General features: G+C 39.3%; 1 protein-coding gene across 1 annotated transcript in view; it reads right to left on the bottom strand.

The window, feature by feature from the left end:
* LRRC72 (leucine rich repeat containing 72) overlaps positions 1-21,212 on the bottom strand; it is a 60,758-nt gene extending 39,546 nt beyond the window's left edge. Inside the window, exons 1-3 of the mRNA XM_068973475.1 lie at positions 21,120-21,212; positions 15,539-15,612; positions 2,113-2,182 (exon numbers count right to left, since the gene is read on the bottom strand). Coding sequence (XP_068829576.1) covers positions 2,113-2,182; positions 15,539-15,612; positions 21,120-21,212 — 237 coding nt within the window. The remainder of the gene's footprint in view (positions 1-2,112; positions 2,183-15,538; positions 15,613-21,119) is intronic.
* Between the last annotated feature and the right edge of the window lie 329 nt (positions 21,213-21,541).

Below are 21,541 nucleotides of genomic sequence, written 5' to 3'. Positions count from 1 at the left end.
TTTTTTGCACCTTTCTCCACCAATCCCCCTTCAAAACCAAAGTACAATACTTGACAGTGTATGCAATCCTTTCCTATACATATAATGCATCTGTAAGTCAACTGTATGAAAATTCAGTGACTGCCTGAAGGTGGGATGATGTCCACTACAAGAAAGCCAAAAAAATATTAAAAATCCCTAATCACATCTCTCCCTTTAGACATACTGCCAACATTTGTATACATTCTTTCCTTCAAAGCTGAACACTGAACACCACAAGGAACACACATGAAAAACAAAGATTAGTCACTTTTGCCATACTTGATGAGTTCCATCTTTTTCTAACTGGAGGTCACACACTGCGACCCAGGATAATTTTTGGCAGAGTGTTTAAGAGTTTTGAACTTGTATGCCCTTAAGTAGTTTGTGCACTTTCCATTTCAGTTGTTAGCTGCCTGGGCCTTGGAGGTATTTGTGCTTGTTCTCCTAGAAATTATTTCAAGCTTATGCAACTTACGCTTGCGCTTAATACTAGAAGAACTTTTTTCCATTTTCCACTTAATTGGTTAAAAAAACAGACAAATTGCAATGTAATATTGAAATACGTTCATAAACATGGCTGCTTAAAGATTCAGTCCTGTGAATGTGGACTATTGCTTGACAAGCAGACCACTACTAAAAACTCAAATTGTTATTTTTTAATCAGCTGGTGTTTGAAAGTTTAAATTTAGAATGCTAAGACCGGATCATCAATTTGTAATGAACAAAATACAAGCTGTTGGAAAGTCAAACTTCAAAAAGTTGAGAATGACTGACTCGCTAACTATAGTAATTGTTTTGGCTTGAATTTTAGTTCAGTCCCGCTGTTTGACTTGAAGAAAGCTTGGAGCTCCAGTTTGGCCCCACTATGGAGGAGGAGGTGGGAAGACTCTGCCGACTAACCCTGGCCTCTAAGAGCAGCCTCAAGGACCACACTCAGTGACCTTGATGAGCCTTCCTGGCAGCTGGTGACATGATGGCTGAGTGCCTGGCACTTCCTGAAGAAGCTAGATCAGCTTGGGAGGTAATCAGTCCCTCACATGGCAGGACAATGTGTGTGAGTTCTGGGGAAAGCACGCAGGACCTTAGGAGGAATGTTGATCTAGGGCACTTTACAAAGGATCCTGCCCAAGAGGGCAGTTTGCCAAGGCAAGAGATGCTCAGATGTGAGAGCGATTGGGATGCAAGGTTAGGGGAGGTCTGGAGTGGCCAGCAAAGAGGAATCAGAGTTGGAGAAACCTAGCAGAGGGGACTTCTGAATAACCCAATGGGAGAAAACAATAAACTCTGAACATTGTTAATATCAGTGGGTGCAAACTGAAAAATAACTTTGCTTTTCCTTGGCCTTTCCACTGTCTCTACACTTCTCCATTCCATAATAACTTGCGAAGGCTGGGATAGAGGTATGGGGCAAGAAAACAACCAGCCACATCCCCTTGCTAGTGAAGAAGGCAGATGGCCATCCGCAGTCAGCCCTAGCTGAATAAGAGAGGAGAGATGGGGGCTGTCTCATTTATGAATTAACATATTCATCTCCACATTCTCATTTCTGAACTGAGCCTAAGACTGGCTTAAAACGGACTGAAAGTTCTTGGACGACAAAAGAGAGAGAGAAAAAAAGTCATGAGACTGCACAAGTTTTCTTTCAGGAAACTGGGAAGCAGCAGCTTACATTGAACAGTTTTGAAAGAACATGGGAGGAAAAAGTAAAGCTCCCATCTGACAACATCTCACCAATTGACCTATTCAATATGCATGTGTGCAAAGTCGCCTCAATTGTTTCTGGCTGTTTGCGACCCTGTGGACTGTAGCCCGCCAGGCTCCTCTGCCCATGAGGATTCTCCAGAATACTGCCCTCCTCCAGGGGATCTTCCCAGCCCTGGGATCAAACCCATGTTTCTTAAGTCTTCAGGGTTGGCGGGCAGATTCTCTACCACTAGTGCTATACCACTTTGTATATACATATAGTTCCTTACCTATATTAAAATTAGGATTATAAAATATTAATACTTTTAATGACCAGTTCTATTAAAAACATGAAATTAAGATTGTAGTTTAATCAGAGAGCCACATAAAGATCAAATATCACACTACCTTGTTATGATGTAGCCATAAGTATTTTAATTTTTTAAACCTAGAAAGATCAATGACCTCTGTCAGCTCCCTGGAAAGGAAAAGAGAAAGTGAATATTAGCAACAATTAATTTATTCATGTCTAAAGTTGCTTATATAGTATGACTTGGGGAGAATTGAAAAGGCCTCTTTCTGTCCCTTCAAAATTATTGGCACATTTATACAGGCTAATTTCCTACATTCCACCTTTAAAACTTCATTCTTGGATTAAGATTTTTGTCAGCCAGTTAAAGCAAATACTAAAAGGAGGAAATTTATCACATTAGTAGAATTTATACCTCATTACAACTGAATTTATTGGGACCTTCATTTTAAAAGACTTCACTGAGGAGAGGCCAGAGGAACAAAAGTAAGAGCAGAAGACGCCAGACTTAAGGTCAATGTGGGAAACAGCATCGGCTCCTGCTTCACGGCTGCCTACGCAGTCTTTAGTTTGAGGTTGTCCAGATCTTGGCCAAACTGGATTTAAGACATGGAAACTGCAGGACCTGAAGAGGCAGAGAGTGAGTGAAGTGTTTTATTCTCCCATTGTTGTTTATCATATGTGTGTGTGCTAAGTCACTTCAGCCATGTCCAGCTCTTGTGACCTCATGGACTGTAGCCCACCAGGCTTCTCTGTCCATGGGATTCTTTACCACTGAGTCACTAGAGAAGTCCATAATTTTTAATATTTTGCCACATTTATGTTCACTCTCTTATCTGTATACACAATTTACCTATTTGCTAGTTGATAAGTTTCTTGGTGAATCGTTTGAAAATAAGTTGCAGACATGACTCCAGGGCTTTGATTCATAAATACTTCAGGCACACGCATCCCTCAAACAAGGACATTCTCCTGCTTAACCACCATACCAATATCAAACCTGAGAAAATTAAAATTGAATTAAACGATATCATCTAATACACTGCTATTCATATTCAAATTGTTCCTGTTGTCCCTACTTTTTTTTTTTTTTACAGATTTTTTTCTTGTTTAAGCCCAAAATTGCATCAACATTGATGCACTGGTATAACCCATTTTCAGTTGGTATAACCCATTGTTTGTTTTTTAGTTGCTAAGTTGTGTCCAACTCTTTGTGATCCCATGGACTGCAGCATGCCAGGCTTCCCTGTCCTTCACTATCTCCCAGAGTTTGCTCAGATTCACGGCCATTGAGTTGGTGATGCCATCCAATTATCTCATCTTCTGCCTCTTCCCTCCCCCCCTCCCCCCACCCTTTTCCTCCTGCCCTTAATCTTTCCCAGCATCAGGGTCTTTTCCAACAAGTTGGCTTTTCCCTATCAGATGACCAAAGTATTCGAGCTTCAGCTTCAGTATCAGTCTTTCCAATGAATATTCAGGGTTGATTTCCTTTAGGATTGACTGGTTTGATCTCCTTCCAGTGAATATTCAGGGCAGTCCAAGGGACTCTCATGAGTCTCACAATATGAAGGCATCAATTCTTTGGCATTCAGCTTTCTTTATCATCCAACTCTCACATCCATACATGACTACCAGAAAAACTGTAGCTTTCACTATATGGACCTTTTTTGGCAAAGCAATCTCTTGCTTTTTAATATGCTATCTAACTTGGTCATAACTTTTCTTCCATGGAGCAAGCGTCTTTTAATTTCATGGCTACAGTCACCATCTGCAGTGATTTTGGACCCCAAGAAAATAAAATCTGTCACTCTTTCCACTTTTTCCCCATTTATTTGCCATAAAGTGATGGCATTGGATGTCATGATTTTAGTTTTTTGAATGTTGAGTTTTAAGCCAGATATTTCACTCTCCTCTTTCACCCTCATAAGAGGCTCTTTAGTTTCTCTTCATTTTCTGCCATTAGAGTGGTATCATCTGCGTATCTGAAGTTGTTGATATTTCTCCCAGCAACCTTGATTCCAGCCTGTGGTTCATTCAGCACAGCAGTTTGCATGATATACTCTGTATAATCCATTAGTCTTCCTAAATTAAAAATAGTCACCTTCTCTCCTTTATTGCCTTCAAAGTTTACTTTCTGAAGAGTCCAGGACAGTTGTCTGATAGAATTTCTCACATTCTTGAGGGGTCTGATTGCTACCTCATGATTAAATTTAAATACGGTCATTTTAAAATTACAACAGTGGGTAATTACTACACCACATCAGGAGGCACAATGATGCCACTTTGCCGCACTCTTTGTGAAGGTTGTGTGTGTGTGCTCAGTCACTAAGTCATGTTCAACACTTTGCAACCCCATGGACTGTAGCCCTACAGGCTCCTCTCTCCATGGGAGTCTCCAGGCAAAAATACTGGAGTGGGCTGCCATGCCCAACTCCAAGGGATCTTCCTGACCCAGGGATCTCTTATGTCTCCTGCACTGGCAGGCAGATTCTTTACCACTGAGCTACCTGTTCACCCTGTTGGTGAAGCTAAGTTCAGTGATTTGGTTAAGGCTATATTTTCCAGTTCTTTTCACTGTGAAAGTATTTACAAATTTTATCATTGAAAAGCAGTATCTGGGGCAAATTTCTGAGTGATTTGATACTGGACATACTGCAAAATGATCATCAGATGAAATCCAGTTGCTGAAACCATACAAAGTTAATACAATATTATTAATTGTATTCTCATACATTCCATCCCCAACACTTACTTATTTTACAACTGAAAGTTTGTACCTCTTGATCATGTTCACCTATTTCATGCCCTACCCCCCAAATCCCTCTCCCCTCTGGTAACTGCCAACCTGCAAAGAACAGATTGGTGGTTCTCAATAACTATTTATTCAGTGGCTTTAGCTTTGATTAATAATATTGACCTGAATCAGTACGTTTGGGATTATGAAATGGTAATTTTTCTAATCCTCTCATTCTTTTTACATTTCTTAGTTGGTACTTGGTAAAAAAAAGATCTGCTTCTCCCCTTTCTTTCTCTCATTCCTTCTCATCTTCATCCTTCTCAGATGTGAAGACTTTTTTCTTAATCTTTTATCAATTAAAAAAAATTATTCTCAGGTTACCCCAAACAGAAGGCTTTTCAAGTAGACCACCTTGTCCTTTTGACAGGTGCCATTAGTCTTCAAGTACTTCCCTGACACAACAAAATATTCTGGGTTCCTTCAAAGCAACTAGTAATATAGTTGTATACATAATGCAGTCTCCTCTTTCATTAAAGATGTGTAGCTAATTTTGGACACTGACACACTTATCGCACTGGACAACAAGGGTGGTACGTCAGCTCCACTTTTTTCCTGTGAAAAATAAAGCAGCCATTACATGGTAGCAGAGAAACTCAAGCCTCATTTAGAGTGTCTCTACAAGGATTCCCAGAAAAGTTATTTTCATATATTAATGCTATAAAATATCAACTTTGTCACATCACTGTCAAATTAATTTTCTTGTAATAGTTGTACTGACACTCTGCTATAGATAATATAATAAAATGGCTCACTTTTGAGGAGAATTTAACTTAAGTCAGAAAGGTTTATTTTGCATATACATTTATCCTAAATTAATAACAGGCTATTACATTTTAAGGTGAGGCTAGTGAAAGACAATGATAGAAACTCTACTACTGGAGGCGGTCCTAAGATGGCAGAAGAATAGGACGGGGAGACCACTTTCTCCCCCACAAATTCATCAAAAGAACATTTGAACGCTGAGTAAATTCTATAAATCAACTTCTGAATGCTGGCAGAGGACATCAGGCACCCAGAAAAGCAGCCCATTGTCTTCAAAAGGAGGTAGGGAAAAGTATAAAAGACAAAAAAAGAGACAAAAGAGGTAGGGATGGAGCTCCATCCTGGGAAGGGAGTCTTAAAAAAGAGGTTTCCAAACACCAGGAAGCACTCTCACTGCCGAGTCTGTGGTGAGCCTTGGAACCACAGAGGGCAACATAACAGGGAGGAAAAATAAATACATAATTAAAACCCACAGATTACGTGCTCAACGGTAACTCCCCCAGCAGAGAAGCAGTGCAGACGCCTGCATCCGCCACTAGCAAGCGGGGCCTGGGCAGGGAGGCGCGGGCTGCATTGCTTAGAGTAAGGACCGGCCCTGAATGCCCCAAGGGCAATCTGAGGGAACTAACTTGGGCTAGCAAACCAGACTGTGGGATAGCTACCACGCGAAAAGCCTTAACCTAAGACACCATCAGGCCCGCTCACAGAACAAAGGACTGGGCAGAGCCAGCTGGCTACGGTCCAGCCCATTCCCCACAGGAGACAGGCAGACGAGGGCAGCCAGAGCCAGAAGGTGGCAATTGCGGCCCCAGAGAGGCATTATCTACCAAACTGTAAGCAGGCTTCGTCACTAACCAAGACTTCTTGGGATTCTGGACGGTCAACATCCGCCTGAGAAGGTGTGCTGGTTGTACACCCAGAAAACCAATTGGCAGGGACAGGGGAGGCAATAAATTGCAGCGACCGTGCTTGCCAAACACCTGGTCACCTGAGTTTCTCGGATCTGGGAAGGGAACAAAACTCAGGTCCAACTGAGTCTGCGCCTCTGAGGACTACCTGAGTACCTGAACCTGAGCAGCTTAGACCTGGGAAGTGCATACAACCCAGGGCCGGCCTCAGACAGATCCTGGCAGAGCAACCTAGAGCCTAAGCAGTGTAGACAGGGAAAGCACACACGCTGTGAGAGGGGGAAAACCCAGTGTGGCTGAGACACTGCAAACACACGCCAGTGTTATTTGTTTGCAGCGTCCCTCCCTCCCCACAAGGCTTCCCTGGTGGCTCAGATGGTTAAGTGTCTGCCTGCAACACGGGAGACCCAGGTTCAATTCCTGGGTCAGGAAGATCCTCTGGAGAAGGAAATGGCAACCCACTCCAGCACTCTTGCCTGGGAAATCCCATGGATGGAGGACCCTGATAGACTACAGTCCATGGCGTCACAAAGAGTCAGACACGACTGAGCGGCTTCACTTTCACTTTCCTTTTCTTTTCTTTCCCTCCCCACAGCACGACTGAACAAGTGAGCCTAAAAAAGTGTCCAACACCGCCCCCTTGTGTCAGGGCGGAAATTAGACACTGAAGAGACCAGCAAACAGAAGAAGCTAAAACAGAGGGAACCTCCTTGGAAGTGACAGGTGAAACAGATTAAAACCCTGTAGTTAGTACTGACTACACAGGAAGGGGCCTATAGATCTTGAGAAATATAAGTCGGATCAAGGAACTATCGGAAAATGAACTGACTCCACACTGCCCACAACACCACCAGAGAAAGTCCTGAATATATTTTTACTATTTTTATTATCATTCTTTAATTTAAAAAAAATTTTTATTTCTACATCCTCTATTATACCTTTAATTTTCATTTTTATAACCTACTATTACTTTGCAAAAAAAAAGAGACCCTATTTTTTAAAGCAAACATATATATATATATTTTATGATTTTTGCGACTTTTTTTTCTTTTTTGTTAATATGGTATTTTTGAAAATCCAACTTCTACTTTAGACTTTTAATCTTTGCTTTTTGGTATTTGTTATAAATTTTGTACTTTTAAGAACCCAATCTTCAGTACCCATTTTTACTTGGAACAAGATGACTGGCTTGACCGCTCTCTCCCCCTTTGGACTCTCCTTTTTCTCCACCAGGTCGCCTCTATCTCCTCCCTCCCCCTTCTCTTCTCTACCCAACTCTGTGAATCTCTTTGTGTGTTCTGGACTGTGGAGAACACTTAGGGAACTGATTACTGGCTGTATCTCTCTCGCACATTTTGATTCCCCCCTTTATCCTCCTGGCCACCTCTGTCTCCTTCCTCCCTCTTCTCTTCGCTGTATAACTCTGTGAACATCTCTGAGCGGTCCAGACTGTGAAGTGCACATAAGGAAGTGATTACTGGCTAGCTTGCTCTTCTTCTGATCCCACCTCATCTCATTCCAGTCACCTCTAACTCCCCCCTCCCTCTTCTTTTCTCCATGTAACTCTGTGAACCTCTCTGGGTGTCCCTCACTGTGGAGAAACTTTTCATCTTTAAGCTAGATGTTTTATCAATGGTGCTGTATAGATGGAGAAGACTTGAGGGTACTGTAAAAATAAGACTGAAAACCAGAAGCAGGAGGCTTAAGTCCAAATCCTGAGAACACCAGAGAACTCCTGACTCCAGGGAACATTAATTGACAGGAGCTCATCAAACGCCTCCATATCTGAAACCAAGCACCACCCAAGGGCCAACAAGTTCCAGAGCAAGACCTACCATGCAAATTCTCCAGCAACACAGGAACACAGCCCTGAGCTTCAATATACAGGCTGCCCAAAGTCACTCCAAACCCATTGATATCTCATAACTCATTTCTGGACACTTCATTGCACTCCAGAGAGAAGAAATCCATCTCCACCCACCAGAACACTGACACAAGCTTCCCTAACCAGGAAACCTTGACAAGTCACCCGTATAACCCTACCCACAGTGAGGAACCTCCACAATAAAGAGAACTCCACAAACTGCCAGAATACAGAAAGACCACCCCAAACACAGCAATATAAACAAGATGAAGAGACAGAGGAATAAGGAACAGGATAAATGCCCACCAAACCAAACAGAAGAGAAAGAGATAGGGAATCTACCAGATAAAGAATTCCAAATAATGATAGTGAAAATGATCCAAAATCTTGAAATCAAAGTGGAATCACAGATAAATAGCCTGGAGACAAGGATTGAGAAGATGCAAGAAAGGTTTAACAAGGACCTAGAAGATATAAAAAAGAGTCAGTATATAACGAATAATGCAATAAATGAGATCAAAAACACTCTGGAGGCAACAAATAGTAGAATAACAGAGGCAGAAGATAGGATTGGTGAGGTAGAGGTTAGAATGGTAGAAATAAATGAATCAGAGAGGAAAAAAGAAAAACGAATTAAAAGAAACGAGGACAATCTCAGAGACCTCTGGGACAATGTTAGATGCCCCAACATTTGCAGAAGAAGAAGGCAAAAAGAAAGACCATGAGAAAATACTTGAGGAGATAATAGTTGAAAACTTCCCTCTAATGGAGAGGAAATAATCACCCAAGTCCAAGAAACCCAGAGAGTCCCAAATAAGATAAACCCAAGGCGAAACACCTCAAGATACATATTAATCAAATTAACAAAGATCAAATACAAAGAACAAAGATTAAAAGCAGCAAGGGAAAAACAACAAATAACACACAAGGGGATTCCCTTTAAGGATAACAGCTGATCTTTCAATAGAAACTCTTCAGGCCAGGAGGGAATGGCAGGACATACTTGAAGTGATGAAAGAAAATAACCTACAGCCCAGATTACTGTACCCAGCAAGGATCTCATTCAAATATGAAGGAGAAATCAAAAGCTTTCCAGACAAGCAAAAGCTGAGAGAATTCAGCACCACCAAACCAGCTCTCCAACAAATGCTAAAGGATCTTCTCTAGACAGGAAACACAAAAAGGGTGTATAAAATCAAACACAAAACAATAAATAAAATGGCAATGGGATCATACTTATCAATAATTACCTTAAACATAAATGGGTTGAATGCCCCAACCAAAAGACTGGCTGAATGGATACAAAATAAGACCCCTATATATGTCGTCTACAAGAAACCCACCTCTAAACAAGGGACACATACAGACTGAAAGTGAAGAGCTGGAAAAAGATATTCCACACAAATAGAGACCAAAAGAAAGCAGGAGTAGCAATACTCATATCAGATAAAATAGACTTTAAAACAAAGGCTGTGCATGCTTGGGGCTGGTGCACAGTGATGACCCAGAGAGATGTTATGGGGAGGGAGGTGGGAGGGGGGTTCATGTTTGGGAACGCATGTACACCCGTGGTGGATTCATGTCAATGTATGGCAAAACCAATACAGTATTGTAAAGTAAAATAAAGTAAAAATAAAAATTAAAAAAAAAACAACAAAGGCTGTGAAAAGAGACAAAGAAGGACACTGCATAATGATCAAAGGATCAATCCAAGAAGAAGATATAACAATTATAAATATATATGCACCCAACATAGGAGCACCGCAATATGTAAGACAAATGCTAACAAGTATGAAAGGGGAAATTAACAATAACACAATAATAGTGGGAGACTTTAATACCCCACTCACACCTATGGATAGATCAACTAAACAGAAAATTAACGAGGAAACACAAACTTCAAATGATACAATAGACCAGCTAGACCTAATTGATATCAACAGGACATTTCACCCCAAAACAATGAATTTCACCTTTCTCTCAAATGCACATGGAACCTTCTCCAGGATAGATCACATCCTGGGCCATAAATCTAGCCTTGGTAAATTCAAAAAAATTGAAGTCATTCCAAGTATCTTTTCTGAGCACAATGCAGTAAGATTAGATCTCAATTCCAGGAGAAAAACTATTAAAAATTCCAACATATGGAGGCTAAACAACATGCTGCTGAATAACCAACAAATCACAGAAGAAATCAAAAAAGAAATCAAAATATGCATAGAAACGAATGAAAATGAAAACACAACAACCCCAAACCTGCGGGACACCGTAAAAGCAGTGCTAAGGGGAAGGTTCATAGCAATACAGGCATACCTCAAGAAACAAGAAAAAAGTCAAGTAAATAACCTAACTCTACACCTAAAGCAACTAGAAAAGGAAGAAATGGAGAACCCCAGGGTTAGCAGAAGGGAAGAAATCTTAAAAATTAGGGCAGAAATAAATGCAAAAGAAACAAAAGAGACCATAGCAAAAATTAACAAAGCCAAAAGCTGGTTGTTTGAGAGGATAAATAAAACTGACAAACCATTAGCCAGACTCATCAAGAAACAAAGGGACAAAAATCAAATCAATAAAATTAGAAATGAAAATAGAGAGATCACAACAGACAACACAGAAATACAAAGGATCATATGAGACTACTATCAGCAATTATATGCCAATAAAATGGACAACTTGGAAGAAATGGACAAATTCTTAGAAGAGTACAACTTTCCAAAACTGAACCAGGAAGAAATAGAAAATCTTAACAGACCCATCACAAACACAGAAATTGAAACTGTAATCAGAAATCTTCCAGCAAACAAAAGCCCAGGTCTAGACGGCTTCACAGCTGAATTCTACCAAAAATTTAGAGAACAGCTAACACCTATGCTTACTCAGACTCTTCCAGAAAATTGCAGAGGAAGGTAAACTTCCAAACTCATTCTATGAGGCCACCATCACTCTAATACCGAAACCTGACAAAGATGCCACAATAAAAGAAAACTATAGGCCAATATCATTGATGAACATAGATGCAAAAATCCTTAACAAAATTCTAGCAATCAGAATCCAACAACACATTAAAAAGATCATACACCATGACCAAGTGGGCTTTATCCCAGGGATGCAAGGATTCTTCAATATCCACAAATCAATCAATGTAATACACCATATTAACAAATTGAAAAATGAAAGCCATATGATTATCTAAATAGATGCAGAGAAAGCCTTTGACAAAATTCAACATCCATTTATGATAAAAACTCTCCAGAAAGCAGGCACAGAAGGAACATACAACATAATAAAAGCTATATATGACAAACCCACAGCAAACATCATCCTCAGTGAAAAATTGAAAGCATTTCCCCTAAAGTCAGGAACAAGACAAGGGTGCCCACTCTCACCACACTATTCAACATAGTTTTGGAAGTTTTGGCCACAGCAATCAGAGCAGAAAAAGAAACAAAAGGAATCCGAATTGGAAAAGAAGAAGTAAAACTCTCACTGTGTGCAGATGAATGATCCTCTACATAGAAAACCCTAAAGACTTCACCTTAAAATTACTAGAGCTAATCAATAAATATAGTAAAGTTTCAGGATATAAAGTCAACACACAGAAATCCCTTGCATTCCTATACACTAATAATGAGAAAATAGAAGGAGAAATTAAGGAAAAATTCCATTCACCATTGCAACGTAAAGAATAAAATACTTAGGAATATATATACCTAAAGAAACAAAAGACCTATACATAGAAAACTATAAAACACTGGTGAAAGAAATCAAAGAGGACACAAATAGATGGAGAAATATACTGTATTCATGGATTGGAAGACTCAATATAGTGAAAATGAGTATACTACCCAAAGCAATCTATAGATTCAATGCAATCCCTATCAAGCTACCAAAGGTATTTTTCACAGAGCTAGAACAAATAATTTCACAATTTGTAAGGAAATACAAAAAACCTCAAATAGCCAAAGAAATCTTGAGAAAGAAGAATGGAACTGGAGGAATCAACCTGCCTGACTTCAGGCTCTACTACAAAGCCACAGTCATCAAGACAGTATGGTACTGGCACAAAGACAGAAATATAGATCAATGGAACAAAATAGAAAGCCCAGAGATAAATCCACACACCTATGGACACCTTGTCTTAAACAAAGGAGGCAAGAATATACAATGGAGAAAAGACAATCTCTTTAACAAGTGGTGCTGGGAAAACTGGTCAACCACTTGTAAAGGAATGAAACTAGAACACTTTGTAGCACCATACACAAAAATAAACTCAACATGGATTAAAGATCTAAACATAAGACCAGAAACTATAAAACTCCTAGAGGAGAACATAGGCAAAGCACTCTCCGACATACATCACAGCAGGATCCTCTATGACCCACCTCCCAGAATATTGGAAATAAAAGCAAAAATAAACAAATGGGACCTAACTAAAATTAAAAGCCTCTGCACAACAAAGGAAACTATAAGCAAGGTGAAAAGACAGCCTTTGGAATGGGAGAAAATAATAGCAAATGAAGCAACTGACAAACAACTAATCTCAAAAATATACAAGCAGATCCTGCAGCTCAATTCCAGAAAAATAACAGACCCAATCAAAAAATGGGCCAAAGACCTAAACAGACATTTCTCCAAAGAAGACATATAGATGGCTAACAAACATATAAAAATGAAAATATGAAAAGATGCTCAACATCACTCATTATCAGAGAAATGCAAATCAAAACCACAATGAAGTACCAGTTCATGCCAGTCAGAATGGCTGCGATCCAAAAGTCTACAAGCAATAAATGCTGGAGAGGGTGTGGAGAAAAGGGAACCCTCTTACACTGTTGGTGGGAATGCACACTAGTACAGCCACTATGGAGAACAGTGTGGGGATTCCTTAAAAAACTGGAAACAGAACTGCCTTATGACCCAGCAATCCCACTGCTGGGCATACACACGGAGGAAACCAGAATTGAAAGAGACACGTGTACCCCAATGTTCATCGCAGCACTGTTTATAATAGCCAGGACATTGAAGCAACCTAGCTGTCCATCAGCAGACAAATGGATAAGAAAGCTGTGGTGCATATACACAATGGAGTATTACTCAGCCATTAAAAAGAATACTTGAATCAGTTCTAATGAGGTGGATGAAACTGGAGCTGATTATACAGAGTGAAGTAAGCCAGAAAGAAAAACACCAATACAGTATACCAGCACATATATATGGAATTTAGAAAGATGGTAATGATAACCCTGTAAGCAAGACAGCAAAAGAGATACAGATGTGTAGAACTGTCTTTTGAACTCTGTGAGATAGGGCAAGGGTGGGATGATTTGGGAGAATGACATTAAAACATGTATAATATCATATGTGAAACTAATCGCCAGTTCAGGTTCTATGCATGATACAGGATGCTTGGGGCTGGTGCACTGGGATGACCCAGAGGGACGGTATAGGGAGGGAGGTGGGAGGGGGGTCAAGAATGGGGAACACATGTATACCCGTGGCAGATTCATGTTGATGTATAGCAAAACCAATACAATATTTTAAAGTAAAAAAAGTTAAAAAAAAAAAAAGAAACTCTACTACTAATGATGACAATGACTCATGCTGACAATGATACATCAACTCTGTTGTTACAGTATATGTTCTCCATGATTTCTCAAGGAAACATTGATATGATCCTTTCTGTTTTCCAAGGGCAACAAAGACTTGGGCAAATAACCTAATTTACCCAGTTTATTGTCATCTGGACTGCGAAACATTTTTTGTAGCTAGATGTATTAAATGATAATTTTGTATTCTTAGGATACATAATGTATTATCCTTGAATTGAGAAGACCACTAATTATCCAGTCAGAAAATCAATATTTCCGTTTTGCTAGTGTTTGAAAGCTTTTCTTATCGTTATCTACTTATCCTAATGATCATTAGTGTACAGTTGTTAAAATCATGAAATGCCTAGAGATACAATCTTTTGAAGACAAAAAATATTTATTGTTATTGTAAAACAAACTGGTTTATAGAGAAGATCAAAGTATGACCTTAAGTTTGTCAGAATTGCCTATCATACTTGCTCCATTCTAAAAAGTTTATTTTTAAAAATCTTAAATTTGGTAGCTATTTATTCTCTTACCACCAAGAGATTCAGGGTCATTACAAAGATAACTATTATTCATGGCACTAATGAACTAAAACATATTAATATTTAACAAAATAAATATGTTTATTAATAAAGGATTTCCTCAAATCACCAGAGAAAAAGTGATTAACTTCATTGATAAAGTAGGATGTTTTCTTTAAAAAGTAGCTAAGTTCTGAATATTAAGTACAAGTAGAAATATGCTAAGCCTCTTTTCTACATAGGCATCACTGGTGCACTAGTAAAACCTATGCTGTCAGCATCCAATTGAATACATACTCTGTCTTCCACCTGGGCTCTACCTCAGGCACTGTGACTTGCTCTGAAGAAGAAGGACTCACTTTGCTGCCTGCCACGTTGAGAAGTCGGAGTGGAACGAAAGGAAATTGTAACATTAGGCAGAAGTTTTTCTACTTACCAGTAAAGTTACTATGAAGGTTATTGGCTGGTGGTTATAGTATAATAGGGGCTATTATTTTAGTACAGTGGTATAATGAGTTGATATCTTTTAATCACAGTAGTAATATTAACTGCACTAATGTTGATTGTTTACTGTGTACCAGACCCTTCCCTACTCTCAACTAATTCACTTAATCTTCACAATGACCCTGTGAAGCAGATAGTACTGTTATATGTAGGCAATAGGTTTGCCAAATAAAATACAGGATCCACAGTTACATGTGCATTTCAGAGAAATAACAAATGTCCCAATGTGATGTGGGACATATTTATGCTAAAAAACTTATATTCATTTGTTTCTCTGACATGCACATGTAACTGGTATTCTATATTTATATTGGCTCAACTGACAACCCTAATAGGTCCTGACATGCCCAGGACCATCCAGTTGGAAGAGACAGAACTGGGATTCAAACTCAGCCTGACTCCATAATCTTTGTTTTTATCCATTTCAGGATCCTGCCTCTCCAATAGAGACTGTGAATGCCAACAAGCATGGGCTACTTGCCAGTCCACACAAGGGGAAACCAATGGAAGAGAACATTTGAATCTATGAAACATAACGTGATGCTCTTCTCTTTCTTACATAAAGTACACTTACTTTTGAGAAAGAAACAGCTCAAAGACATCAGCATCCCTCTTGTGGCCACATATCTTTAGCTGCTCTTCAATTGCCTGATAACATATAATTAATCTGTCAAGCCACATTCCACTGAGCAAAAATACTGAGACATTTGCAGTCAATAACAATAAAGTCTACAAAAAGATCAAAAGAAAGGTGAATACGGAGGCAACTACTCTAAACTGATAAATTCCAACACTATACAATTCAACATTACTTAATCATTTTTGTGGTTGATCATTATCCTTGATCCTGGGCACAGATGTGTAAATAAATTTTAATCAAGAGGAAAAAAAATGTTCATGTGTACTTATATACCAAAAACAAGCCTTTTATTCTCCATGAGGAGGAGTAATTTGGTCTTTAAATATCTATAAATATTCCTTTAAGCATGAAGGACTGATATTTGGTAGGTTTTCCATTTTTACAGAAGACAGTGTCAAGGTTGGAGATGGAGGGAGAAGAGTATAATGTACCCTATAACTTCTCAATAAATTTCAGACAAATGAATGAATGAGTGTATCAATGTTATTTTTTTTTCCTCTGCAAAGAAATAGTGTCTTCATGCATGTTTCAAGAGTTACTAATATATTTGGACCATGGGAATTTTTGGTGGAGAAGAAGCAATTTTTATTCCCATAGGTTTTTTGTTTGAAAATACATATCCAACAACAGCTATTTAACTGCTTTGCTCTTTCTTCTTAAGGTCCTTTACTAAATTACAAAATAACATTTATAGGCCATATAGCTTAAGATGATATGGAAAAATTAAAGACCGTCTATAATTTGTCAATGAAGGAGTAAAGCTAACAAGACACAGCAGAAGTGGAAAGTATAATCATTGCACTTCTGGAATCTGACAAACACTGTAATTATCAGGGTCAAAGCAATCACCAAATTTCAGAAATTTCAACCTGAATTTGTTGTGGGTGGTGAGGTTCTAATGTCAGTAAGTGATTTATGGATTTTTGACATTGGTTTTGTTACTTAGTAGGGGACATTAAAAAGTTAGATTTAATGGGATGAACAAGTATCTAGAAGTGAGGAAGACAGATACCCCAGGGATGGAGAACAGCTGCTAATTTATACCCCAAACTTTCTTTGTAACCCTGTTATACAAGTTGGATCTTGGGGCTTGGAGAATTTATTGGTTCAGGTGTAGGCATTTCCATTAGGGTATTTTGTGACCATGATAAATGAGCTGAATTTAGAGTTTGGAAAAACCCATTAGACATCCACATCTGGGTATTTTAATTTAAACATCGAAACCATCAGCTTGTACTATACACAGTCAATCTCAGTTTTGCCAAAGTGTTTCGAATGTTAAGGCTTAGTCAAAGTATAATTAAAATTTTGCAGCTACCTATTAAAATTGCAAGCTGGCTTCTAACTTAATCCCACAGTTTCACATCTAACACTCAGAAATACATCAGTACATACACACACAAGCAAAATGTGAATATCATTGCTCATCTTATACATACATTGTCTGTAGTTGTGAAATATGCCCAATTAATTGGAATAGGGGTTATAGTAAGATGTAACGTCACAGTAGGACATATGCAGTAGCTTAAAAACAGACAGAGATGGATATCTAGACCTAAAAAATATATCCAAAATATATTTTTAAGTAAAAATGCCATTGGCAGTATACTATTTATATGTGTAACAATATTTTTGTTACTAATGACATTGATATGCACACAAAATGCACACACTCCAAACCATTAACAAGTTATTACTTGAGATTATAAGGGACTGTCACTTTTTAGGAAATTCATTTTTCGATAATGTTTGAATATTTTATGATATTGATTTAGTAATCAGAAATTAATATACATTCTGAACATTTTACCGATGGAATGAATATTTCAGGACTTAAATTTTGAAAATAAAAAAATGAAAAAGGGAAATTGAAACTCACAATATGTAAATCACTGATTTAATTAATTATTCATTTACACAGCTCTTTATCGTGGCATACTTCCTTCCAAGCAAAACTTTCATATGAATCTGGTAACAAGAAAGTGTCAAAATGCCAAAGAACTCGAAAATGCACCAAGAAGTTTCAAGTTTCAGTGAATCTGTCGTGGAACAGTTCCAGTTCTCAATCAACAAACAACTTCACTAGCAGCATATTCCTTTCATCTAAAGAGACACAAGAATTCTTTCCCTGAACTGTTTTTTTAAATTGTGGTAATATATACATAATGTCGAATTTACTATTGTAACTGTACATTTTTGTGGTATTAAGTGCGTTCACATTGCTGTGCATCCATCACTACCATTCATTTTCAGAAGTGTTTCATCTATCTCAAATGAACTTCTGTATCCACTATACACTACCTCTTCATTTCTTTCCCTCTCTCCCCTGTTCCTGACACTCACCCTTCTACTATCGGTCTCCATAAATTTGACGACTCTAAGTACCTTATATAAATGGAAGCATGCAGCATTTGTCTTTTTGTGACTGGCTTATTTTACTTAGCGTAATGTCTTCAAGAATCATCTAGTTGTAGTGTATGTCAAGATTTCCTTCCTTTTAAGGCTGAATAATATTCCATTGTATGTGTATACCACATTTGGTTTTTCCATTTAGCTATCAGTGGACACTTGGGCTGCTTCCACGTTTTGGCTTTTGCGAATAATGGTGCTATGAATATGGGTGTACAAATATCTGAAACCCTGTTTATACTTCATTTGAGTATATATTAATACTCAGAAGTAGAATTGCTGGATAACATGATAATTGTATATTTAATTTTTTGAGGAATTGCCATACTATTTTTTACAATAGCTGCACACAACAGCATACTTTTACATGAACATTTCTACGAAAGTTTGTCCAAACAAATCATTCAGCTCTTTATTGAACCACAAACTACTGTGGTTCAGGCCGACCATTTTAGTCTATGGCTAGCTAGTAAAGGTAGCAATGAATCAGGTAAGATGTCTGTTCCCTATAAGTGAACTTTGAATAAGAGAAGGAAGGATACACAATGTTGCAAAAGAAGATTGCAAATGTTAAGCACTTTGGGAAAAGAAAAATACCACTCTAGTGAATTCAGAGGAATAAGAAAGTACTGTCAACCTTGGGAACTTTGAGAGGATTTTAGGGCAAGACTGACAGCGGGGCTCAGTCTGAACAATGAGGAGAATTTAGACAAAGATTTTGATGGATGAGTGTTGTAGTCACAGGGAAGTAAGAACATAGAGGAGGAAAAGCAAGGGAAGAACGTACAAGGCATTACGGCTGTACAGTCTTTGGCGGCAGGAAAAAGGAATACAGCAAGCAACTGTGAGGGATTCATTTTAAAAGGTGAATTGGGGTCATATACTTGTGCTCACTTTGAAATTTAGGCTCAGAAGTATGTATCTACTGCTCAAAGAAAACTTTAATGGGTCAAGAACTCAAAATCACGTATTTTATGTAATCTAAAATTTAATTTTGTATATATATATAAATTAAATATATATATATAATAAATATATATACTAAGCATGGTGAAATCAGTATAAGGAAGTCCAATAAAGTTCTGATTTTTCACATGACAACAATATCAATGCTTTTAAGTAATATCCAATATCAAGTTATTTTAAAATCATTTTTCCTCCTTCTCTTTTGGTTCCCTTGCTTTGTTGGGCTGTAAAAGCATGGACTTAATAACAACTGGGTAATTCATCAATGGACTCAACTCTGGGAAGTTTGCAGAGAAGTAGTATAGGATTTTTACCCAGGAGAAAAGATGTGACAAAGCATACCATATCTCATGGCCTAGGGTGCAGATGGAACTGCAGACAGGAGGCAAGGCTGCCGCTGGAAAATCAAGTCAAGATCTGATAAGCCTGCCCCAGGGACAGAAGCAAGTGGGAATAAGCAGTGAACAGGTACGACATGTGAGATACAGAGAGAACTGATGAGAACTGGCAAGTAACTGGAGGCAGAGAATAAGGGCAAGGGAAGCCACCGGTGATGATAATGATGTGATGACATGATGATGAGAAAGGTGACTGGGAGGGAAGATGCATGCAGTTGAGAAAGGGTGAAACTGAAGCACTGGTGGAAGAGGTCAAGGCGACCACCAGAAAGTTGCAAGCGGGAGAGCGAATCTCGCCATAGCGTCAGGATAGGTATGTGCAGCCTGGTCGTCAGCCAGCACAGAGAAGAGAGTGGGACCCAGGGAAGATCATCCTGAAGTGTCTACATCTGGAAGGAGGAGGAGAGAGCCAAGCTGCATAAGAAGATACATGAGGGATTGTTATAAAGTTATGAAAAGAAGCAGAGACAATGGGAGCAGGGAGGGCGGGTTTCAAGAAGGTAGAATTTGAATCTGCAAAATTGTGTAGCATGGTAGAAAATATCACACAGAAAAGGTATCCAATTTGCAGAGCAATTTCAGGAATCTGATAAGGGGGAAATGTTAGCTTTCAAGTTAACTGACTGATGAAACAGGAAAATAAAAACAACCCAACACAAAACTTAGATGTAGATCATTTTAGCACAGAGAAGAAAAAAACAGCTACTTCCACTGCAGCTACCTTGGGATCTAGGTAAAATAGAATAAAATGTTTGAAAATTGTGGGACTACTACATCCTAGAAGAATGAAGACTTTATTAAGATCTATAGAAGAAAATATCCTCACTTTGATGATTTATCTACTATAATGACACATTCCTATACCTTCATGCAATACACATGTGCCATGAGTTAGTTAGGATTTAGTGTGAAGTTTCCAGTTTATTACAGAACGTTCAGCCTTGATTAATTATCATAGCTCCAAGCCTTTCTAGACAAGTGTGAGAACTCGAGAACACCTTGTTAGGTCCTAAATGGCACCAAACAATTGTGGCTTTTTTTCATTTCCCACTCAAGGATTTTTTTAGTCATTATCTAAACTGTCCTCAACTCTGCTTGTATTTTCCCTCGAAGAACTTTTCCTCCCTAGTGTGTCAATCTGCACTTTAGGGAAACAACATTTCAGGGCTCTACATGTATGTGTATATATATATATATATGTGTGTGTGTTGGAAGGTCAAGATTTCAAATTTATGGTGTTATTAATCTCTGTGTGCCAGCAGGCATGCTCAGGTGCTTCAGTCGTGTCTGACTCTTCTTCCATTCTATAGACTGTAGCCCACCAGGCTCCTCTGTCCATGAGATTCTCTAGGCAACAATACTGGAGTGGGTTGCCATTCCCTTCTCCAGGGGATCTTCCTGACTCAGGGATCGAACCGTGTCTCTCACCTTTCCTGAACTGGCAGGAGGGTTCTTTATCACTAGCGCCACCTGGGAGGTCCTGTTTGTCTCTATACACTGCCATAATTATATATGCACGAGATATTAAATGGGCAAGGGTCAGTGTAAATTAGTGTGGATCGGGGCAGTCCCCAAACCCCAGTCAGGAGATTACAGGCTTCTAGCCCCAGTGGAAGGTTTGGCTGGGGACTGTGATGGCGTTATCCCTTCGCCCTGGACCCCGGGGTGGCCTTTAGCGGACTGGAGCATCTGTCAGGATCCCCCGAAACGTTCCATGGTCTGGGGAAGAGGGAGATGCTCACCGTACGGCTGATTTCCAGGGCAGCTTCTGCGGCCCTCACTGGGATTGCTGGGTGTCGGCAGGCACGCGGCAGATGACTGGGGTCCCTGGCCATCAGGACACCTGGGCACTCAGCAGCACCTGTGATCGACCCAGCCTGGCCTGCGGCTGACTGTTCTGGCGGTTACCAAGAGTTACCACCACCCTGTGGACTAAAAGCCAATCCGAAGTAGGGAAGATGTGAAGCCAAATCCGGACTTCTGTGACGTTTGCGCTTGCGGCCCTGCAACAGCCACTTCGTCGTATCTCAGGTCTCCAGCGTTTCTCCTGCGCGGGGTGCTGCATACCGCGGATGTAGGAGGGATGGCGATCGGGTGGAGACCAGAGGCCACGAGTGTATCAGAGGGCCCCACTGAAGTCACCCAGCAATAATAACTCTACTGA

Source organism: Capricornis sumatraensis, chromosome 5 (genome assembly GCF_032405125.1).
Source record: "Capricornis sumatraensis isolate serow.1 chromosome 5, serow.2, whole genome shotgun sequence".
NCBI classification, from domain to species: Eukaryota; Metazoa; Chordata; class Mammalia; order Artiodactyla; family Bovidae; genus Capricornis; species Capricornis sumatraensis.
This window is presented reverse-complemented; position numbering and strand designations above follow the sequence as displayed.